The sequence below is a fragment of the Onychomys torridus genome, chromosome 3, assembly GCF_903995425.1.
Source record: "Onychomys torridus chromosome 3, mOncTor1.1, whole genome shotgun sequence".
Classification (NCBI taxonomy): domain Eukaryota; kingdom Metazoa; phylum Chordata; class Mammalia; order Rodentia; family Cricetidae; genus Onychomys; species Onychomys torridus.
In genome coordinates, this window is record NC_050445.1 from 4,456,440 (window position 1) to 4,481,054 (window position 24,615).

At 48.7% G+C, this 24,615-nt stretch overlaps 1 protein-coding gene across 2 annotated transcripts; it reads left to right on the plus strand.

The window, feature by feature from the left end:
- The first annotated feature begins 6,616 nt into the window (after positions 1–6,616).
- Positions 6,617–15,319, plus strand: Insig1 (insulin induced gene 1). Of its 2 annotated transcripts, XM_036180592.1 has the most exons (5): positions 6,630–7,081; positions 8,934–9,058; positions 9,959–10,125; positions 10,432–10,531; positions 13,445–15,319. In XM_036180592.1, exons 1-5 carry the CDS (start codon positions 6,730–6,732, stop codon positions 13,472–13,474), a joined length of 774 nt encoding a protein of 257 aa, XP_036036485.1. In that variant the 5' UTR covers positions 6,630–6,729; the 3' UTR covers positions 13,475–15,319. The 2 variants fall into 2 exon arrangements, with proteins under 2 accessions (XP_036036486.1, XP_036036485.1); XM_036180593.1 differs by lacking the exons at positions 8,934–9,058; positions 9,959–10,125; positions 13,445–15,319 and having other exon boundaries at positions 6,617–7,081; positions 10,432–10,514.
- The last annotated feature ends 9,296 nt before the right edge of the window (positions 15,320–24,615 follow it).

The following is a 24,615-nucleotide window of genomic DNA, read 5'->3' on the forward strand; positions in this document are numbered from 1 at the left end:
AGTCTTACATTCTTGGACATTCACGGACTATCTCACACAACCTAGTATCATAAACATAGCTGTGAGATATCCTGTACCATGAGGTTCTATGTGTATCTGTTATTTTCTCTAGTTGGATTCCAGTGCTGACTTCAGATAAAAGAATCTAATTGCACAGTCAGCTGAGTGTGGGGAAACCCTTTTTTGTAAGATACCTTTTGCTCCTTATCAGTCCTTATCTCTAAGCAGAGCCCCACGTGTGTGTAAGGTATAACCAGTGACTCTTGTCTTCAGCTCCATCCTCCCTCAGCTGCTTAGAGACAGATGGCTCCTATTCTGCTTTTCATTCACAGTGATTTTCTGTGTTCTCTAATTTATTTAAGATTTATTTTTATTTCAACTGTATGAGAATTTTGCCTGCATATATGTATGTGTACCATGTGCATGCCTGGTGCCCTTGGAGGCCAGAAGATGGCATCAGACCCCCTGGAGCTGGACTTAAAGATGGTTGTGAGCCACCATGTAGGTGCTGAGTCCTCTGCGAGACCAGCCAGTGTTCTTAACTGTGGAGCCATTTCTCCCACCCCATTTAATTAATTGTTTTAGCCAGAGCTGATGTGAAACCGTGTAAGCTAGAGCTGGGCTTCATCTCAGCAGGAGAGCTTGGCTCGCTTAACACATGGCCACCCTGGTCTATCCCTAGCATAAGAGATAATAAAAGCACTTATGCTGTGCTTTAACCTTTTCGTTGTTTTCAGTGTCCAGTAGCAGGTTGTTTTTTTGTTGTTGTTGTTATTTTTGTTGTAGTTGTTGTTGTTGTTGTTTTGAGGCAGAGTTTCTCTGTGTAGCTTTGCGCCTGTCCTGGAACTCACTCTGCAGCCCAGGCTGGCCTTGAACTCACAGAGATCCATTTGCCTCTGCCTCCCAAGTGCTGGGTTTAAAGGCATGTACCACCACGGCCTGGCTTCCAGTAGCAGTTTTAAAATGTGGCAGGACTGTTAATAAACAAGGTCAGAACACTTCATTAGTGTTACATTTACTTTGCTTTTGCTATGCCTTAAATTTTGCCGAATAACAATTTAATCTAGGCAATGAAATTAATTTTTGCAATAACTAGAATCTTGGGAGTTATAATTTGGGCTGATTTCCTGCTTAGATAAGGAAGTGGGTGCAATAGTTTCTATCGTGAAGTCTGAAAAGAGATTAGCCTCTCTGCACTGTACTCAAGGCCATCATTATTCTCTGTCCAGAGGGCAAAGGCGAGGTCCATTAGTAGTCTGGGGTGTGGCTGCCATGTGACAACACAAGAAGCCCTGAATCCACCCACTTCTAATTGAAAGTAGATAGGCTCAGGGAACCTGGGGGCTGGCCAGGTGTCTGCTCACCTTACACATGGAACAATGGAACCTTTAGCCCAAGCTCACTGCCACTCATCTGTTGGCAGCTCTTTACTTCCGGGTCAGAAAAACCTGGGGTGGTGAGGTGTGGAGTGTTTCCCTGATTGGCTGAGTCCTCCCAGCTCACCATTGTAGACAAATAGAATGTTCTAGTGAGGACACACTGATGCTGACTGGGACAGACTGGAGAGAGCTGAGTGGAGATAGATCTTGCTTTTATTCTTAGTCACCTGTTCTTTCAATGGAGGAAAGAGAAGCCTGATGTCCAAGGTGCTGGTCTGTGTCTTCTGCAAGGGTCACATGTCTTATTGCTGTGACAAAACCCCCAACAAAAGCCACTGATAGAAAGAAGGGCTTGTTTGGGCTCACAGTTTGAGGTGTGGTCCATCCCAGGATGGGGGCATGGCAGCCTGAGTGTGGGGCACCCATAGTCAGGAAGCAGAACACTGGCAAGCAGCAGCATACTTTCTCCCTTTATTCAGCCCAGGACCCCAGGCCAGGCAATAGGATTGCCCACCTTTAGGGTAGCTCTTCTTACCTCAGTGAACCCAGTCTAGAAACTCCCTCACAAACATGGCCTGAAATTTGTTTCTTGGGCGATTCTAGGTCCTGTTAAGTTGACGATATTAAGCATTACCATTTCTCTCTGAACTTGCTGAAGTACTTGCTTTCTGGGGAGCAGTCAGTAACTGGGACTGTGTCCAGGACACTAGTCACGTGCAGTTGTCTTGAACTGGACCTACCCCAAGATTAGATGATTTGTAAAGACCCCCAAAAGGTCGTCTCTGCTTGTCTGTCCCCAGTAGACTTAGTCCCACAGCTACTGAACTTGCTCTCTTCCCTCCAGCTCTATTACCTAACCCCCCTCTTCACAACCAAACCCTTCAAGAGAGGTACCTAGCTTGTGACGACACTGCCACCTCCCCTCGTAGCTGCCCAGTTCCTCCCCAGGATCCCACTCAGGCTGGCCCCTCAGCATGTTCCGGACTGCAGAATGGTGTGGCTGCCTTGGGGAGCAGAGTTTCCTGTAAGGCCTTGTCATTCCAATCTTGTCATTTCCCCCGAGAGAAACGGAAATGCACACCCAGAGCTATGCATGCGTCCTTACGCAGCATTATTCATAACTGTCAGAAAACAGACACAACTCAGATGTTCAGCAAGTGAAAGGACAGAACAAATGCAGTGTACCTGCACAATGGAATATTAGTCAGCCATAAAAAGGAACAAAGCATCACTGTGCCACAACGTGGGTAAACAGTGAAAACATGCTGTAAACAATTCTGTTTACAAGAATGCTCAGAACAGGAAGCCCACAGAGGCAGACAGCAGCTTTGTGGTGGCCTGACGCTAGGGAAGGTTGAAGGGGTAGCAGTGACCTTGAGGAAGGCTATGCACCTCCTGAGTATGTGAACTCAGTGGGGGCCTCGAATGAGGAAGCTGTACATTATGTAAGTGAGATTTCAACCACGGCATCAATGTCGTGCTTTGAAGATGTTCATGTTCATGGTCACAAGTAGAATAACAGGTTATACTGTGTATGAATGACTCCAGGAAGCAGCATAGGGGCTGGGAAGATGGCTCAGTGGTTAAGGCCTACATTCAATCCCTGGAACCCCCATGAAAGGAGAGAAGCAACTTGTAAAAGTTGTCCTCTAACCTCCAGCCACACACACACATGTATGGGGAGCTGGAGAGATGGCTCAGTGGTTAGGAACACTTGCTGTTCTCTCAGAGGACCCAGGTTTGGTTCCCAGCACCCACATGGTGGCTCACAACCATCTGTAAGTCCAGTTCCAGGGGATTCTATGCCCTCTTCTGGCCTCTGTGAGCACTTGTATGCATGTGATACACATACATACATTCACTCACAAACACACACACACACACACACACAAAATAATAAATCTTTGCCGGGCGGTGGTGGCGCACGCCTGTAATCCCAGCACTTGGGAGGCAGAGGCAGGTAGATCTCTGTGAGTTCGAGGCCAGCCTGGTCTACAAAGCAAGTTCCAGGATAGCCTCTAAAGCTACAGAGAAACCCTGTCTGGAAAAACCAAAAAAATAAAATAATAATAATAAATCTTTAAAAATATTTTAGGGGGTTGGGGATTTAGCTCAGCGGTAGTGGTGCACGCCTTTAATCCCAGCACTCAGGAGGCAGAGCCAGGCGGATCTCTGTGAGTTTGAGGCCAGCCTGGGCTACCAAGTGAGTTCCAGGAAAGGCACAAAGCTACACAGAGAAACCCTGTCTCCAAAAACAAAAACAAAAAACAAAACAAAAAAAATTTGAAAAGCCACATACACTTCTGCATAGGAAAAAAAAATACCTGAAAATACATACTCTGAAATCTTACCAGCAGCTTTTGCTCGGTGGTGGGATAAAAGTTGATGTGTGTGGAGACCAGAGGTGAATGTCAGGAGTCTTCCTCAATTGCTCTGCCCTTTTTTTGAGACAAGGTCTCTCTGAACTCAGAGCTCACTTTTTGGCTAGTCTATCCAGACACCCAGGTCCAAGGGTCCTCTCTGTCTCCCTAGTACCGGGTTTTACAGACATGTGCTGCTGCACATGTGGCCCTTTATGTGGGTTCTGGTGATCAGACGCTGGTTCATATTCCAGTACAGCAAGCACTTTACTGACCGGGTCGTTACCTCGGCTCCAGATATGATTATATTTGCTGAACAGTCTACAGTGATCATGGGATAAACTTGCATTAAAATAGCTGATATATCTCCTTATCTACTCCATTTTAAGAATACAAGCCTGTTGTTCAAATCTTAGATGGTCTTTTAATAAAAGAAACCAGAGCCAGATATCAAGGTGAAAGCTGAAAGATCAGAGAACAGAACAGCCAGCCACTAGTTCTCACCTCTACGAAATCCTCAGTCTACAGAGAGTGAGTTCCTGTTTCCTCACACTTTATATACCTTTCTTCTCCCTGCCATATCACTTTCTGGGATTAAAGGTGTTTGTGCCTCCCAAGCAAAGGCATGAGATCTCAAGTGCTGGGATTAAAAGTGCCACCATTGCTTGGCTCTGTTTCTCCCCTATGCTGGATCAATCTCATGTATGCCAATGTGGCCTTGAACTCACAGTGACCCAGAGTGATCTCTACCTCCCCTAGTGATAGGATTAAAGGTGTGTGCCACCACTGCCTGACCTCTACGTCTAATCTAATGGCTGCCTCTGTCCTCTGACCCTCAGGCAAGTTTATTGGGGTCCACACAAGCCAGAGTGATTATTGATATTATCTCACAAAGAGTGCAGAGATATAGATAAAGGCAGTGGCTGACTCACCTTGCTTGCATGGTCTCCAGGTGAGTTCTCAGTAGCTGGAAGCACCTACAATCAGCGAGTCTGTAATGATTAACATGAAGTGGTACAGTGAAGCAACCAGGAGCTCTGTTTCAAAGGCATCTCCCTGGCAACCCCACTCATCCTCAGGGCCAGAGAAGGGGCTCCTGATCTTCCATTTCCAGTATGCATAGAGAAACTAGCAGGCCTTAGAATAATTGGATATCACTTTTGGTAGTCAGGGTGCATCTCCAAGAGTCTTAATTCAAACTTTTTTCTGCTATCACCTATGGAAGTTTCATTCACTGAATATGAGGGTAAATTGCTCATGAGTCCATTAGAGCCTGTGGCAGCCCCCATGGGACTCCAGGGAAACAGAGCACAGGATGGGTATCCTTCATGGTCTGCAGGGCACCTTGGTCTGTGTACCACAACAGATAGCATGGTTTAGGACCAGTTTGCTTTGTCTCCGTGGAGATGAGATGGCCAAGCGGCCACAGAAGTTAGGCTTTGTGAGTAAGCAGAAGCAACCGACCAAGTGAGTAGTTGGAAACAACCGTCTGAAGACATCACTAGCCCCTTTCCACACCAGAGGCAAGCGACACAGAAATCCACAGAAGCTCCAGGCCTGCCCATAAGGACAAGAACAACAGAATCCTTGGGGAGTCTGTAAGGACAATCAAAATGGCCAGAGACAAAAGGCTTGGAATACATCTCAGGACTCAAAAGACAGACGCACGGTGCTGGCGTGTGGGTGAAGGGTCTGAGCTGCAGCCTGTCCCATCATGCCAGCTTCCTGAAAGTGACTGACAAGTCTGCTCCTTAGGGCCAAGTTTCCTGTGAGTGATGTGTCTGTTCCTTAGGGGCAAAGTTGTATTTACACAGGTGCAGCTTTCTCAACATCTAGAGGACCTGCAGCTGATGGGTTGGTGGTACTAGAGGCTGCACCTGCCACATCCCACGGTAGAGACTCACGGTCATTAACAACTTCCTATTAGCTGAAGCTAGGCAGCACCTCCTGCATTTTGCTGTGGAAAGGGCGCCCACGTTGCTGTAACACAACATACAGAACCGATGCCCCCCACCCCACTGCACCCCCGTTTGTGTGCGCTGGTGCAACAACCTTCACAAGCTTGCATTGGCCGGAGTGTGGAAAACAGCCAAGACCAAAATCGTAGCATTCCTTGAAGTCCAGACAGCTTCGAGTTCAGAACAACGCATAGACCCGCCAACATGGCTTGGAGGGGAATGGACCGGTGGTGAGGGAAAAGGCAAGGAAGGCAGCCGGGCCACCCACACCCGTGCTGTGTCACGCTGGGAAACTGACCTCCCCCGTGAACTCTGAGAAACAGCCTGCTTAGGAGGGTGACTTTTACTCTTTTGCCACGGTGCCCTTTCAGGCCTGCTCACCAGCCCCGTGGCTTTAGCCGGTGGGGGTCTTGGCTAGGGGGGCGCTCTGCACAACCCTCTGCACTGGGTTGTGAACCTGCAGACCCCATGTCACGTGCGGTCAAGGAGGTACCACCGCTCGGCCCTAGGGATCCCCGGCTCTTTTGAGCACCAAGAAGGGTTTGCGCTCTGGGTGTGCGCCAGGACCCTGGGGAATGAGAGGACTCCCGCGTGTCCGCATTCTTTCGGAAACCGAGGTCGGGCAGGGCATCGCAGGGAAGGGCAGGGCAGCGCCGGACCTTACGACCCACGTCCTGCCCGTCCTGGTGCCCGGCCCGCGCGGCGCGCACTCGCCCCCAGCGCGCGTGCCGGGCACCGGCCCCACCCCCCCGGTGGCGTGTGAGCACGTCATATGGGCCGCCCTCCTCCCATTGGCTCCCGCCGCCTCACCAGACCCCGAGCGGACAGGCGCGCGGGCAGGGTGGAGCCGCCGGAAGACACGCCCCCCAGCGGGGCGCGCGGGCGGTGGATAGGCTGGGTGCGGTCACGTGATGCCACCGGCGGCCCGCCTTATAAGCGGAGCCCGCGCGGGGCCGCGGCCGCTCCTGGGCCGTCCGGGCGCGCTACCCGTGGTGTCGTGGCGTGCTCCTCCCACTGTGCGCCTGGCCGCCGATGCCCAGGCTGCACGACCACGTCTGGAGCTGCCCAAGCGCTGGCTCTGCGAGGCCGTACAGCCTCCCACGAGGCATGATTGCGGCAGCCCGCTGTCCGCAGGGCCCCGGAGCCCCAGAGCCGGCGCCCCGGGGCCAGCGAGCGGGCACGGCAGGATGCGGCGCGCGGCCCGGCAGCTGGCACCACGACCTGGTGCAGCGGAGCCTCGTGCTCTTCTCGTTCGGGGTGGTCCTGGCTCTGGTGCTCAACCTGCTGCAAATCCAGCGGAATGTCACGCTCTTCCCCGACGAGGTGATCGCCACTATCTTCTCCTCCGCATGGTGGGTGCCCCCATGCTGTGGCACGGCAGCCGGTGAGTGCCCTTCCTTGTTCTTGGAGTCGGTGGGGTGGGGGGAGGGACACGTCAGCTGTTGTCACCCTGAGTACAAGAAACGGGGGGACGGGAGCGTTGGGAGCCCCAGACGCTGGCGAGCGACAGGCGGAAGTTGGACTAGTGATGGAGATGAGGTCAGGAGATAATTGGCAGTTTAAGTGGAGGAGCCGCAGCTGTCTGGCAGAGCCAGAAGCCAGGATTGGCCGCCTGGAGAACTGGTGAGGGCTGCCCCACGCGGCCATTGGCTGCCGGAGCAAACGTGCTACCCCGCTGAATAACTGAAAACAAACCGTCACGTGCGCTCAAGACTCTGTTGCCAGGGGACAGACTTCTCCATACTTCCTTCTGCTGATAGCGAGTGCCTTGTGGCTAGCAGCCAAGCCCTCTGGAACTCCGTGGCCCAGTAGACTTGGGACAGGAGTAAAGGAGGAACTCTTAGGTCTGAGCACACCCTATGGCGTCACTTCTCAGGCCCAACGAAATCTGTGACAATGTGACAGTCTTTTTTTTTTTTTTTTTTAATCATTTTGCTGGTTTTACAAAAAAAAAAAAAAAAAAAAAAAAAAAAAAATGGAATGGTCACAGCCCAATTAGCTCCCTGCATATCCCTCAGTGCACATCATGTATTCGAAAAGCAGGCGTTTCTGCTCATCCCACCCCCCTCCCAGCCTTGCTTGTCTTTGGCCTGTGTAGGTGGTCAGCATAATTTCTGGTGCACCTTTCCTCTAGTTTGGTGAGGCACACCTGTGCCTGGGGCCACAGGACAGCAGGAGCAGCTCCTGTCTGCTTTGAAGCCAGCTTTTATTGACTGCCTGCCTGTGCTTTATATGCTGGGCTTCTATGCTGGGCTGTAGCTGAGTCATGGGTTAAATGTAATTTGCAGAGTACTTGCTGTTGATTCCCAAGGCTGCTCTCAAGCTCACCTGCAGCATTATGGGATCCAGTCCTGTGACAGCTGTCTGCTTCTTCCGGGAAGGCTGATGTAGCCATTGGGAGAAAGTTGTCATCTTTGTTTTCAAAGCACTCTACCACTTTGTGGCTCTCCTGGTTGAACATTCTTGTTTATTTGGGGGTGGGGTGGCCTCGTACATGTTAGGCAAATCATTTGCCACTGAGCTATTACCCCAGCACTTAATAGTTCTTTGGGGAATAAGATGTAGAGTTGATATTCTGTTTTTCATACATATGGAACATAAAGTTTGTCATGGAACTTTTGAGGAATACCTGGGATGGTTTCTGTCCTTACCTGAACGCGGTTGGCTGAGTGGCATCACTGACAAGGTGGAATGGTAGCCTGAGGTCTTGAACTTAGCTACAACTCACATGTACCTTGTGTCCCATGGGTGCTCTCCCTCTTGTACTGCAGACACCCTTCCTGGTTTTGACTGTCTGGGTCTCTTCTGGAATGCCCAGCTTGCTGCTGTCCAAATGTTTAGGGCCTGAGTTTGTGTCGGTGACAGTTCCTAACTCAGAACTTCTTCCTTCTCTGCCCTCCACTTTACTTCCATAATCCTCATTTCACACATGAGGAAACAAACAGGAGGCGCACAGCCACCCGAGTGGCCTGGACTGACGGCAGCGCTCCTTCCTGAGGCCCTGCCCTCCCACAGTATGCAGCTTGTCCCACTGGCCCAGGTCAAGGCTGAGAGAAGGCAATATGAGGTAACCTTGCCACAGCCTTTTCCTACAGGGGACACGCACAACAGTGCTTTGTGCTACAGGTGACAGACTGCCTAGGAAAATGAGTGGTTTGGAGCCTATTAATAATGACCACACCAGGACTAATTTTAGCCAGTGTATTCTAATCCTGTTTTCGTTCTTCTTCAAATAGCTGTTGTCGGCCTCCTGTACCCCTGTATTGACAGTCACCTGGGAGAACCACACAAGTTCAAGAGAGAGTGGGCCAGCGTCATGCGCTGTATCGCCGTGTTCGTTGGCATCAACCACGCCAGTGCCGTATCCTCAGCTGGTGTCTGTGTCCAGGGTGTCATCTGGGTGTGGCAGGGTATACTGTTACTGTGACCAAGTGTTGGTGCTCATTGCCTCATCCCTGTGCTTTAGAGGAATTTTGAGGTCCGGTTTCTGGGGCCTTTTACCGTCTTAGAACACTTGAGCTAACACCAGAAGTGGATATGCTCTGCCCTCAGTTACTGTGGCTTTCAATGGACTTTTAAACTCTTAGCTTCTCCCCTGCTGACATGCTTGTTCCTGTGATAGAGAATTAATGAGAGCCTTGCTCAGTCCAAGGCTGGTCAGGTGGCCCCTGGCCTTCTAGTGTCCAAAGCTGACACACTTCCCTGCATGCAATGTGTTGTGTTTTTGTGCAATATGCATTTTCTGTGAAAATGGTTGATTTGATGGCAGACCCTTCAAATACTACATTTCTAGAGCAACTTGGAGTAAAAGATTGTACACCGACTTCAGGGGGCTCTTTCCTTACTCCAATGATTCCCAAGTTAGTTCTGATAGTGCTGATTGATAGGCACTGAATTAATAAACTGACAGGCTTACTTCTGCCCTTCTGCCTGGGGTGGCACAGAGACGCCATGGGGTAGTGCCTGCTTGTTTACACTGAAAAGAGGGCGGGGTAGCAACAGTGTCTTAGCAAAACTTCATTGCTTATGGCCAAATGCCAGGAGAGTCTCACAGCTTTCAGAGAGTTTACTATTAAAAGCCAGTGCTCTGGATGTGGTACTCCTGGGGATTGGGGTGGGGTCAGGGGTCTCAGGTTTGTTCATGTGCCATCATTACAGGCAGTAAGTTAGTGTATAATGATGTGGCCTGTGAGTAATTCTGGGGTTTAGTTTTTTTCTTATGATAAATCAGGAAACTTTTCCTTAACCTTTGGATCTCTAGAAATTGGATTTTGCCAATAATGTCCAGCTGTCCTTGACTTTAGCAGCCCTGTCTTTGGGCCTGTGGTGGACATTCGATCGCTCCCGCAGCGGCCTTGGGCTTGGGATCACCATTGCCTTCCTAGCTACGCTCATCACTCAGTTTCTTGTGTATAACGGTGTCTACCAGTAAGTGTGTGGTTTAAAATGTTGCTTTGCTTTTGTAGCAACACCTACCTGTTAAGTGTAGATGTTTTGTATGTTATTTGACTTTTTATGCAAAATAACATGGAAATCTCAAAATGCTTTTTCTTGGTGCATATTAAAAACTCACTATCCATAACTTGGTTAAAGTAAAGTCTGGTGGCCATAAAACATGTCTTTTAGACACATTTGATGTTAACTGTAGCTCACAAATGCCTCCTACACTCACATCACAAGAATCCTGGACGCCAGGCTGCCTGGGTGGCTAAAACTGTCTTGTTTCCTTCCTAGGTACACATCCCCAGATTTCCTCTATATTCGTTCCTGGCTCCCATGTATCTTTTTCTCAGGAGGTGTTACAGTGGGAAACATAGGACGACAGTTAGCTATGGTAAGTGTCCTGAGCACTTGAGACTTTTCAGCTTGACAAGTAGATTTTGTGATGATGTGTGTCTCATTCAGATTCCTCAGCAACAGTTGGTGAGAATAGTCTATGGTTACTATAAAATGATGCATAGCTGGGTCTTCCCTAAGTTCCGATGTGAGAGTTTTTGACACTTGTTCATGCTGGAAAGCAACTAGAATTCAGGATGGCTGTGTGTCCAGCTGTGTCTGGTTTCTCTGAGTTCATATAACCACTAGAATTCAGGATGGCTGTGTGTCCAGCTGTGTCTGTGGTTTCTCTGAGTTCATATAACCACTAGAATTCAGGATGGCTGTGTGTCCAGCTGTGTCTGGTTTCTCTGAGTTCATATAACCACTAGGCAGCCCCGTTGTCAGTTGCTCTCTAGTATCTGTTAGCAACATCAGCAGGTGCAGACAATGCTGGGGTCATCTTGTCTATGGACAAACCAGGGGGCAGCTTGGGGCAGCAAGCACTCCCTACCAAGAGGCACCTGATTTAGCTCAGTGGTAGAGCGCTCACCTAGTAAGCACAAGGTCCTGGGTTCGATCCTCAGCTCAAAAAAAAAAAAAAAAGAGGCACCTGAGTCTAGGCACAGGGAAGGAATCCTCCGGAGAGCTCTGGGTTGGAATACTAGGTCTCTTCTCCTTGGGAGAGAAAGCAGTGCCACCTCCTAACATCCAAGGTCACTTCTGAGGCAGCTGGGCAGCTGAGTTCAGAATCTTGTAACAGGTCTCTTCTTCAGGCAGCAATCGCCACGTGAACACTTTAATTTTGAAGATGATGTGGACATGTTATTTCATGTCCACTGGGAAGGAGTGGACACTTGAAGCATGTTGGCAGTCTATACACCTAGAGGTGATGATCCTAGAGGAGTTGAGCCCAGCCAGCTTTGAACTCTTTCTAGGAACCTCTCCCGCCCTCCTACTGTTTGTCAGGCCTCTGTTCTTGCCTCTAGTTCCTGAGCATGAAACCCTGGTTCCTAACAAGGGTGCCCATCCCCAGGAACTCAGCTGATGGCATTACAGCGGTTTCTCTGTGTGGTAGTGCCCTTTGTCCTGTGTGTCTGAGTACAGCAGCCTTGTCATCAGCCATCATTTATAGAATCTGCAGGTTTTGCTGTGTGCATTTAAAAATATTTCCCAAAAAAGGTAAAATTTCAGATTGCAAACAGCATCCAAGTATATATCAGCTTCTTGTCGCCTCACCCATGGGGAAACTACTGTGGAGCTTGCTCCCTACTGTTGGATTCAGTTTGTCTTTCCTATTGTCTCCTGACACAGAGTCACTGAAGACACATCTGCTGTCCATGCCCATTGTTACTAATGAAGCCCTCAAACTGTGAAGTAGAAGCTATGATTAATGTATTTTAAATATGGAACTTGATGTTTGCCCAAGTGTGTGCAATTTGAACCATGCTACTCATTAATATACTATATGGCTCTTTAATATATAGCATGTACCTTTCATTCATTCTGCAAATGGATATAAAAACTGCTGTAAACAAACCAAGGTCCCAGGTGCAGTCTTGCCATTTAGGATACACCTATTGGGGCAGCCAGGTGCCTTTGTTTGTTCCAGTGAGTCTCTGCCCATTGGTAGCTTCTTGGGTCTTTTACCTCTTACACTAACTCAGGCTTAGTTTTTGTCTCCTAAAGACAGTACCTTCTAAAATTGTGTTTTGTCTTTGGAATCAGTAAATAGATAGTATAATTTGGTGACTTACTTTTCTTTCCAACTGACGTGTCAAGAGTCTGACTTGGGCCTTTTTTTTTTCTTTTAATTATTTTTTTTTTAATTAAGTTTTCTACTCACCCTACATACCACCCACAGATCCATAGAACCCATCTCCTCCCTCCTCCCACCCCCCCCCAGCCTTCCATCCCAAGCCACCCCACCCACCCCGATCCCCACATCCTCCAAATCAAGGTCTCCCATCGGGAGTCAACAGAGCCCGGCACACCGAGCCAAGGCAGGTCCACGCCCTTCCCCGCCGCATCAAGGCTGTTCAAGGTGTTGCATACCTTTAATCCCAGCATTTGGGAGGCAGAAACATGTCGGTCTTTGTGAGTTCCAGACCAGCCTGGACTATACTCATCAAACAGGGGGGAAGAAAAAAGAAGAAAAGAAACACTAGACTACTTTAACTTTGCTTAAAGCCTTCTTATGTCAGCTTTGAGGGAAGCACATTTTCTAGAAAGCATGCCACACTCACGGAGTGGCTTTACTTGGACCCCCATTTCTGTCTATCACTCATGGTTCCCAGAATCTTATGCTGAATGTGGGAAAACTGAACAGAGCAGGAGGTCTCTGGGCTCCCAGAGGATGTGTGAATTGAGGTTTATCTCTCCTGCACTGGCAGCTTGTGGTTGCTCTGTCCAGTCAGCTCTACCAGTAAGACACCATCCTGCACTTGGTCAGTCTTGCAGGCCTGGCAATGGCTGCGATTCCCAGACTTGAACTGCTGCCAGGGCAGGTGTAGCAGAGGCCTCAGGTCTGACAAAGACTCCAGCAGAAGCCACCTACCTTTTCCACAGTGGATCTGATTTAAAATAGGGCCCTAACTGCACTGAGCCAGCTCTCGGGTACACCTCTGCTACCTCGGTGTGGGTGTTGGTGCTTTGATGGTGTCCGCTGTGGCTGGTGGCTTAGTCACACATTTGTCATTGTCCGTCTGTCTGCATAACCGGCTCTATAGAAGGGGTTAGCAGCACCACTTTCTCAGAGGTTTGGATTGTCATAACTTCATAGGTGAAGAGCTAGGTTTGTAGCTTTGGCAGCCTGAAGGGCAGTGGTGGAGCTCATTTATCCTGAGCCTGATGACATCCCCAGGCAAGGGAATTGGGTAGACCCCAACAATTACAACATTCATGCACTGACTTCTTTTTCTTTTCCCCACAGGGCGTTCCAGAAAAGCCTCACAGTGACTGAACTTCAGGGCTCGGTTCAGAGCGGAAGCAGGATGCGGAGACACTGGTCCTGGGTGTGATGAAGACTCTTTTTCCTCAATGTCCCATTTAGCCTGGGCTGACGATGATAAATGACTCCTGAAGAAGTGTTCACATGGTCTAGACTAGCAAACAGAGGCAAGGACTACTGACCTAAAAGTCTTACCTCGCTCACCCACCCTCACACCTGTCTGTACTGGAACATTCCATCCCAGGCTGTATGTGAGAGTGGGGCAGGGGGCCAGTTTCCTGAGTATTAGATTTCATTCATCATTCAAAGCAAGTTGCCATATTTCAAAGCCTTGAATCAATGAATTACCAACCTGCAGTTTTGTGTCAGTGCCCAAAGGGGAGAGGTTGATGGTGCTTTACAGACATGAAGTATGTGTAGTAGGAATATTTATCCAGAATTAAAATAGAGGGTTGTGTAAGGGGGGAGAGAAGAGCAGCAGTGAGGTGGAGGAAGGTCATGCTCCCAGTAGGTCCCAGTGCAGCCACATCTCCAGGGCACGCTCAGGCAGGTGCTCACATGTGGGCCTCACCAGTGTGGGAACTATGCTTTTCACTGCCAGGGGTTTGTAGACAATCTTACTGAGAGCCAAGGGCAGCGCAAAGTCATGATTCTGCACCGTGATGCTGGACTTTTCACCTCAGTTTAAATGAAGTTTTGTCCACAAGCTGGACGATCTAAGAGTGAGTAGCTGTCTGTGCTGTTTCAGTCATAATGAGCCGAAATTGTTTCTGTCACTCCAGAGTGGAGAGGACTTTTCCACAGCCCTATGGAGCTTGCAATCTGTGATTGCCTTGTAAAAGGTTGAGTGCGCACGTCACTGCGTTAAACACACAGTGTCCTGTATGCAATGAATGGCATAGACCACGTGGGACCTAATTTGCAAGTATTGGGTCTTCGACTTCAAGTGCAATGTGTATGAAAACCAATCTGAGCCTTGTATTCTCTTAAATATTTATTTTATTTTATTTTTTTTAACCGCGTGAGCTGTTCCCGAGAAGGGTTCTCGGGTCATTTCAGAGCTGCGTAGAGGCGAGCTCAGCAATACTGGTGTCAGCTGTGACGCTCCCTCAGTCCCACCCTCCACTGCGCCCTAGTCCTCTGACATACTCCAGTTCTGTGAGTTTAGTCATTTTTACTTACAAATTATCTTTTTTTTTTTTTTTTTTTTTTTGTATTCTGCAATGTAAGTGGTTTTGGTTTGTTTTAAATTCTGTAGAACTGACTCGATGAAGCAGAAGTTGGGCCCTAGGCAGGACAGGAGCTTGGTGCCTGTGTGGACATCTGGGTTTGGGTTCACTCACGTGGTGATGCTCATTGGGGTTTTGCTTATTTTGTTTGAGGAAAATGTCTGGAGTAAACTGGTTTTCTGAAACTACTTTGGTTAGGAGAAAATGGGTTGTTCTGGACTTTGGAGCAATCCTTAAAATTTCCTTGAAATAAAACGAATGGTTGGTCCTTTGAAGGCATTCTTCAGCTAAGACTTAAGTGTCTTATGAAAACCACAAGTGACTAGAAGAAGAGCAAGTGAACTTGGCGATGTACTTGATCATATATGATGAGTATTTTTTCTCTTAAACTGGAAATAAATCTAGTGGAAATATGTAGCCAAAAAATGTGAATCTGAAGATATTTTTGCCAATAGCTTATAGCAGGTACATTGAACCAAAGTGACTGAATTTGTAAAAAACGGTAATTAGTACCAGCCACATTCACTGTCCCCGATCTGAACACCCAGTGAGGTTCACGTCCATGCTAAGTTTGCAGCATTGTGTTCTTTTTGCATTCTTTTTTACTTTTATTAAAGGTTCAAAACCAGCTGTTGCATTTCTGAGTTTTTCTTTTTGAGGAGACTGGCACCTTGGTGTAGAGTGTTAGGATTCATGGGGAAAGGGTTTTTCAGTTGGAAATTTGACACAACCTTTGGGAAGTGCCCTTTGAGGATGTTTCCTATGTGGTAGGAGCTAAATGGAGCCAAGAGGATCCTGTCACTGCCCCTGCCCCGACTGGTATGCAGAATGAAGCTGATCCATCACTCCATCACCCCATGTTGGCACGGTTTAGGGTGGAGTGATTGGTGACTTTATGCATTCAAGACGAGGTTGACACTGAGCAGCCACAGTGGTCACGATGTTGGTGTACACATTCTCTGGCTGGAAACCCAGCATTTATGGGAAGGAACCCAGTATATGCTGGCTCCAGCAGAGTGAGCTCATTCTAAACTTGTGTTTGTGAGGCTAAAACTCTGAATTTCACTGGTTGTTGCATGAACTACAATTTCATGAAAGACAAAGTATGAGATTCACAAAATATTCCCACCCACTTTTTCCAAGCCTTTTGAGAAGGCTGAGTCCAGAGGGGCTCAGTAGTGACCTCAGTGACTTCACTTGCCAAGTTCTTCAGCTCCCCTGGGCACTTACATGGGGATCTGCCTGACAGATTTAAATTATGGCAGGTATGTTGGTAAAATGCAAAAAGGCTGGCCCACATCTCCCTACCCTTTTCCCCACCCTCATAGAGATGGACAACTGTAGCTACAGCTGCTTTCTTCCTGGAGCTTCAGACCCTCTGTGATAATGAAACCACACAGCAGCTAACAGCCCTTGGGTCACCACAAAATCACACCAAAGACTCAACTTAGTGTCCACAATGTGCTGTGGGAAGCTGCCTGCTCCCAACCCATCTGCCTTCTGGCTTACTGTTGGGGTTGGGAGAGGCTTATAAACAGGCAGCAGACTGTGGAGGTTATATTGACAGACAAGGGTCCAGAAATAGATCTGAGTCCTGATATCCCAAGAATACTCTGGATTTTCCCTTAGAAAAGTGCATGAGTGAATAACAACCTGTGTTTCTTAAGATACTTAGGAAAATGAGCAGGCACACCTTTAATCCCAGCACTTGGGAGGCAGAGGCAGGATCTCTGAGTTCAAGGCCAGTCTCGTCTACAGAGTGAGTTCTGGGACAACCAGAGCTACACAGAGAAACCCTGTCTCAAAATAATAAGATTAAAAAATAGGAAAATATTAATGAACACTGTGTGCCAGATGTACTATGCCCTGGAAGCCCAGCATCCACAAAATTGGTTCCTTCCTGCACAAGAGCTGGGTAAAACCCATCAGGCTCAGGGAGACCCCGTGTGGACATCTGGAGATGGGAGACTCCCAATTGAGACACAACTGGTGTTTTAGTGGCTCTGATCCTGCCCAGCATAGGTATTCAGGAAAGCTGTGAATGGGAAAGAATAAAGGAAGAGGGAGGGAGGAGCTTAGTTCAAACACTCAGGTGTGGGGTCTAAGAAGATAGTGGTCTTTAGGCTAGCTGCTAGGCTCAGTCCTTGGCTGCTAGTTAGCAACATCAGAAATTCCCAGGCCCTGGGTTATCTCTAAAGGAAGAAGGTAGCCAGGTCCAGGAAATCCTCTCTATCTCAGGATGACTGGCCTCCACTCTCCATCTAAGGCCAGGGGGCTGCACCATGTCTTTCTGCAGCTCTCACTGTGCCCCACCCTGCACTGTGGGTTAGATTGTACCCCACACCTGAAAAAGAGGTTCAAGTCCCAACCTCCAACAGCTCAGACTTGCTTCCAATGAAGTCCTTTTACAACTCACATTCATTCTATCAGTTTTGTTCCTCTAGAGAATCCTGACTAATGCAAAGTCCCTATGGTGGCCCTAATCCCAAATGACTGATGTCCTTATAAGGAGGGAATTGGGACAAATGGGCACCGATGGAGAGAGAAGATGGAGACCTGTCTTAGGGTTGTATAGCTATGAAGAGACACCACGGCAACTCTTATAAAGGAAAGCATTTAATTGGGGCTGGCTTACAGTTCAGAGGCTTAGTCCATTTTTATCATGGTGGAATGCATGGCAGCCTGCAGGCAGACATGGTGCTGGAGAATGAGCAGACAGTTCTACATCTGGATTGGCAGGCAGGCTGCAGAAAAAGAGAGGCACTTGGCTTGGCTTGAGCTTCTGAAACCTCAAAGCCCACACACTTCTTCCAATAAGGCCTCACCTCCTAATAGTGCCACTCCCTCTGGGACTATGGGGTTCATTTTCATTTCATAACCACCACAAACCCAAGGTTAGAACACCTGTGAGGACAAGACTAAGCCATGCCCTCACAAACCATAGGAGACCAGAGCCTGTCTGAGCTGGAGAGGCATGGAACACACCCTTCCTCACTTCCCAAGGTAGCCAAGCCTGCTCACACCTGGCCCTTCAACTCCTGGCCTCTGGAGCAATACAGCTTGAAGGCCAACCTCACCAGATGGTGGGTGTGTGACTGGGAGGCACCAAGGCTGTTCAACCCTCAAATAGAAGTGCAGTCATGAAGCCTGCTAGGCTGAAGGACTGTGGAGACAGGCAGGAATGCACAATGCATTTGTCTGGAGGGCCTCAACAAGGAGGGAAGAGGGAGGAAGAGAAGGATGGACAGAGAGGAGGAAGGTTGCTTGACTGATATTACAGCCAACAGACCACAGTGGGTGGGGCCCAACCAGAAACCTTCCGGATTCCACCCCACCCAGGGGGAGTTCTAGCAGTGGTATCAAAGGTACACCCCCCATGGATAACTAAAATTGGGAGACACCACCCGGGTGATGAAGGTCCCCGAGGGCCATCCTGCTTCCTCTTCTGAAGAGTATTCAATGTTCCAGAAGGCTATGAGGCAGGAGGCAAAATAGGAAATATCTCAAGTCATTTCTATCAAAGATGGCCAGGTGTAAGAGGTTGGAAGAGGTGCCCTGTCTTGTGGGATGCTCACTGAGGCAAACTATGGTTCCCAGCCGCAGTGAGGTAGAAGAGGCTCTATGTTGTCTCTGTGCATGAAAGATGGATGCTGTTACAGCTAAAACCAGCCAGGATTTGGAGTCTGAGGAGCTGGAAATGGAACTGACTCCCTTTGTGAACAGGGAGAAGTTTGCTAGTCTCAGTGGCTCAGATTTTAAAACCACCAGCAACCAGAAAGGGTTTCAGACCCCAGCACTAGATCCTTCTAGCTGGATCTACCAGTATCCTTTTTGGCCTTGCCTCCCCAGCAGCTCAGGTCAGCGAGAGCTGAGAACCCAGGCAACCCAGGCAGAGGCACCCCACCACTTGACCCCCTCACCCAACTCCAGCCAGTTTTTGATAACAAAATCGTCGCCTTTGGCCTACAGATGTTCCTCTTGAGAGGTCCACAATCAGATCACATCAGCAAAAGCTTTAGAGATGGTTTACATCTGCTGCTCGGCCACCTTCACAGTCTGTCCCTATAGGTCCTAAGTCCATTCCCTGCTTTGACTATTCCTCCTGCTGTAACACTGACCTGTGGCCTAAACAACCCTCCCATGTTCCCAAGGAAGCCACTACCCTGAGCTCTGCATTGACCTCCATCCTCTTCATGGGGCACCTTGTTGGGATGTTTCACACCATGAGCACTGTGTGCCCTGGTTCATTTCTAATGCTGTGGTTCCAAGAGTCCCTTGCCCACCTGGAGAGAATGTGTCCCCTTCCTATTCTGATGACAAGTGTGGTAACTATTTGAAGGCCAGATTCCTCGCACTGCCAGCCTGACTCTGGGAACATCTCTGGTGCTTTGTGGTCTAGGCAGCCAGTGGGCACAGGCTCAGGAATTCAGCTCCCTCTGATGAAGGTGTCCATGTGTCCACATGTCACATGCTGTCTTTCTCTCCCTGAATGGTTTCTTCCCTCTCTGCAGATGAAGATGCAACCCCAGGGCTTCTGAAAACCCCAGATAGATCCTATGAGGGATGCCAGGCAAGGGAGGTCAGAGAAATCCTTCTTAAGACCAGAACTGAGGCCAGGGTCCCACCCATGGCCATGTGAACTCCAGTGATGAGTCCTCAGCATCCCACTCACATTATCTGCAAGATGGGGACAACAACAGGACATACCTCATGAGGTTGTAGTTGCATGGTAAGAGTATGAGTTCAGTAAATATTAGCTAGTGTCACCATCATCATTAGTACCATGGTCATCATGTTCATCCACCATACCATACCATTATCACCATCATCATTATTGCTATCATCACCATCATTATCATCATCAGCCTTAACTATCATCACCATGACGCTCACCACCATCATCACCACCACCACAGCACAGATAATCATCTACATCATTATCATCACCATAGTCATCATCACATTCATCCACACCTTCGCCATCACCACCACCACCATCACTATCATCACCATCCTCAACACCACCATCAGCATCTCAGTATTAGCCATCATCATCACAATCTTTACCATCATTACAATCTTTGCATCCTCACCACCATCATCACCACCATCCTCACCATCATCATCACCACCATCCTCACCACCATCCTCACCACCATCCTCACCACCATCCTCACCATCATCATCACCACCATCCTCACCACCATCATCACCACCATCCTCACCACCATCCTCACCACCATCCTCACCACCATCCTCACCCTGCTTTGTTGGCTTTACTTCCTGAACCTCCCCCAGGGAGCCACCAGTGGATTTCCACAACTCCCATTTCAGGGCCCCATCTTTCCTCTCCAGGATCACCAGCCCAAGCACAGGCACAGCTTGGGTCTTCAAAGAAGTGAAAGCAACAGTCTTTCCTAAAACGGAGAAATGGCGCATTTGTCTTTAAACATCGCTGCCATCCGTCTCCCTAGCTACCTACTTAAACTCTTCAAATATTGAGCATTGTTTTTACGGTTTTTAAGCAACGATAGAAATACCCTTGCTTTCAAAAAATGGCAAACATCAAGCTAGACAAGAAAAAAGTGGAATTCTCTCTTCCCACTTCCCAGGAGCAAATAGCATTAATAATACAGTATGTAATCTTCTGGATATTTTAAGTTACACACACACACACACACACACACACAAAAAATTAAATAATAGATGCATGGTGGTGGTGGGAGTTTTTGAAAGCTCTGTTTTTGATTTAGGTGAAAGTGAGTGGGCTGAGAACAGCTTCCCTAAGAACAGAGATACATTTGACCACCATGGTAGCACTGGGCTCCTTGCCCTGTGCCACGGGTTCTCATTGGACCCTGTGTTATTATTTCATTCCTTATGAACAGGCAAATAGCTCCACAGAGGAAGCCCAAGGAGTGAGATCATGCATTGTTCTTGTGAATATGAAACCCTGTCACCTCCAACTCAAAGGAGATAAGGTAAAGATGGAAGCTGCTGCCCCAGGCAGGGCCATGTTCCTCCAGGAACCAGGGCTGCTTGGATTTCTTCTTTGCCATGGGCCACTATGACACATTTCCCTGTCACCTTTCCTAAAAGCCCTGGGGCACTCTGGGAGTGCTGAGACAGCAGGATCCCTTTAGCTCATTGGCCAGCCAGTTTAGTCAATCTGAGCTCTGGGTTCAGTGAGAGATCCTATTTCAAAAAATAAGCACAAAAGAGGAAGACACTGGAGGTTGGCCTCTGGCCTCCACATGCACACACTCACACATGTTCACACCTAGCCTCCACCCAATGCACTCACATATGTTCACACCTAGCCTCCACCCAATGCACTCACATATGTTCACACCTAGCCTCCACACACATGCACTCACACATGTTCACACCTAGCCTCCACATGCACACATACACACATGTTCACACCTAACCTCCACACACATGCACTCACACATGCCCACACCTAACCTACACACACATGCACTCACACATTCCCACACCTAGCCTCCACCCAATGCACTCACACATGTTCACACCTAGCCTCCACCCAATGCACTCACACATGTTCACACCTAGCCTCTACCCAATGCACTCACACATGTTCACACCTAGCCTCCACACACATGCATGCATACACACATGTTCACACCTAGTATCCACACACATACACCACCCACACAAAAATACTATTTAAAAATATTCCACATGACTCTGTACAGCAAGCTTGGTACCTGCAGGACTTTGAGGGTTAGGGTAGCTGGGCAGCAAGGCAGCCTCCCAGGCTAAGACATCGCTGGTCTGACTGAGGCTTAACAGACAAGCCATGAGGCAGCTCAGGCACTCCACCTCCTGGTATTTGCAGGAAGCCTGATAGACAGTCCGGCCCCGGACTGTCCCCTGAGAGGGCCTGCACCTGCTCCATCCAGTGCAGCTGGCTCTGGAAGGTTCTCAACATGCTTGACACTTGGTGGCCACTGTAGAATCTGGTTCTGGTGCTTAGCAAAGATGGGAGGAAGCAACCCAGGCACGTGTTGACCAGCCCTGGGCTGGGTGCCTCACAGCAATGGGAATCAGTCTCTAGGGAGTCCAAAGACAAGCCAGTCACCAGTGTTTGAGGGTCAAGAGGCACAAAGATCCCTCATCCTGGTATGGGGATACCTCACCTTTTACTGTGCTGTGCTGTTATATTGACTAGATTCCTTCTTGAGAGAGTGAGGACGACCCTGATTGCTCACCTTAATGAACAATGTCAAAGCCAGCACATGTCTGCGGCCTGTCAACACCTGACTCTCTGAAGCCGTGGCAGCAGAGTGACAAGATGGGTCATATCTACTCAGCTCATCTCCAAAGGCTGAAGTTCCCCTTCAGGTGTGCAGCCCCTGTTTGCCTCCCTGGAGTGTGGAAACCTGGTGGTACCTTGCCAGCACCAGTTGCCCCTCTTTGCACATGCCCATGGTGGGTGTATGTGTGCACATGAGTATGTAGGGGGTGAGCATGCACGTGCATGTTAGGACTAGAGATGGGGGCTGGAGAGATGGCTCAGGGGTTAAGAGCACTGGCTGCTCTTCCAGAGGTCCTGAGTTCAATTCCCAGCAACCACATGGTGGCTCACAACCATCTGTAATGTGAATCTGGTGCCCTCTTCTGGCCTGCAGGGATATATGCAGACAGAATACTGTATACATAATCAATCAATCAATCTTTAAAAAAAAAAAAAAAAAGACTAGAGATGGCCATCATGTTGTGCCTTGCTCTGCCTTATTCCCTTGAGACAGGGTCTCTCAGGGATGGAGCTTGTCCTCTGTTAGCTGCTAACCTATTCCAGTGATCTGCCTGTCTCTTCCCCTTCCAGGAACACAGCCAAGCCCTTTCACATGGGCTCTGGGAATCCAGCTCAGGCCCTTATGATTCCCTCTTACCCACTGAGCCTTCTCCCCAGCCCCACTTCCCCCTTAAAGTGGCTGCCAGCGCAAGTGAATACAGGTCCCAATTTTCACCCTGTTGCTCTTCAGAGCGTTGCCATCTGCTTACTGGCTGTGTGTGTTTCTCTTATGGATTTCCCATCAACCCCTTTGCCCATTTTTCAACAAGGAAACTATCTGTATTTACAGCCCATCTGCATATCAGGGCTGTGTGCTCTTGTCTCTGACATATGGTGACAGGCCTAGTGTATGCTTCCTCTTCCTCTCTCCTGAGAGTGTCTGAGCTGGACCAACAACCACCATCTAATGTCACATCCTGCCTATGTGTGCCTCTCTCTTCCTCAATGACATCAAGCTTGCCTTATTTGCAAGGCTCAGTGTAATGAAGACAACGTCAACCGGTTGTCTAGATTTTCCAGACTCTGTCTCTGGAAGGGAACGATTCAATTCCCTTTAGAGGCGACGCTGCTTAAAACGTAAAATCACCAGGACAGCTCTTCCCGCTTTACAAATGCATCATGGGACCTCACAATATCCAGCCAATGATCCAATGGGTGAGGAAAGCCGTGAGAGCACGTCTGCTGGATTAGAGGTCCCATTGTGCCTGGGACCAGGAAGCATGGCAGGGAGAAGCTGGGTCTGAACCCAGGACTTGGAACTGGACAGACAAAGCACTGTCTTGTCTCCCTCCTGGTGCCCTCACCCCATTCCTGTGGCTTCTGGAGAGTCATGTGCTGGCCTGTGCATTGTGTCTCAGCTGTGTTCTATAATAAATTGGCAGCCTTGGGAAAAGCCAAGAGTTACCAGGTAGACAGAGGCCTCTGAGCAGGTGTTCAGGGCCACCCTCATCACTGCTGGGGTTTGTCCTAGAGTCTAAAAGACCGTCATGTTGAAGGCACTGAAGGTTAATGTCTCACTAATGCCAATGAGTGACAACCAGAGTGTCTTTTGTGAGGACATGAACTAAGGCCATCCCAAGACTATCTAGACTGAATTGGACGTAGAACACATGGAGTGGTGAGCACACATAAGATGTGCCCCTGATCTTCCCTTCAGTGACACACACAGGACTCCTGGAGTACCTAACACCTTACAGGAATGTGGCCCTCATCCAGGTGAACCCATGAGGTCCTGAGGAAGGGTAAGTTCCATGCCTAAAGAGCATAATCACTGCACAGGACTCTCCATGTTTCCTTTGGTCCTTAAGGAAATGGAAGAGAAAAGCTTGTGTGTGTGTGTGTGTGTGTGTGTGTGTGTGTGTGTGTGTGTGCGCGCGCGCGCGCGCACGTGTGTGTGTGTGTGTGTACAGATAACAGCGGGGTCTTAGAAGAGCTACTTGTGCTTAAGAACACAAGGTTGAAACTTCATAAAAAAATCTATAGTCTTCCTCTAGGGTCTATGTGACCCTGCCCTCCACAGTGCTAGCCACAATCTGTCCTGACCACTGTTCTCTCTCTCTCTCTCTCTCTCTCTCTCTCTCTCTCTCTCTCTCTCTCTCTCACTCACACACACACACACACACACACACACACACACACAGAGCCAGCAAGCTCCTGGGATCTGCCTGACTCTGCTCCCCAGTACTTGGGTTACAAGTCTGGTTTTTCCATAGGCGCTGAGGATTTGAACTCAGGTCCTCATATTTGTATGGCAAATGCTATTACCCACTGAGCCATCTCCCCAGCCTCTATTGCATATATTTTTATGCCTCATAATATTTTAAAATAATAGCACATACTAGAAAGAGAAAAGTTTGCATGTCAACCACATCTCTCGACAAACCAGAGCGTTCCTGCACTTGCTATGGACTGCTTCCTTTTGTCTTGGGTTCTCCTGCCAGCTCGATTTATTTCCTGGGCCCACTGGGGACAGACGTGGTTTCAGGGCATCATTGCCATTGCATTGTTACCCACCTTCCCCAGTGCACCCAGACTAATGATAACAAAGTGTCATTTCCCTTGTTAACATCCCATCAGTCCTGGTGTTTCCATCAGGCTGGGAG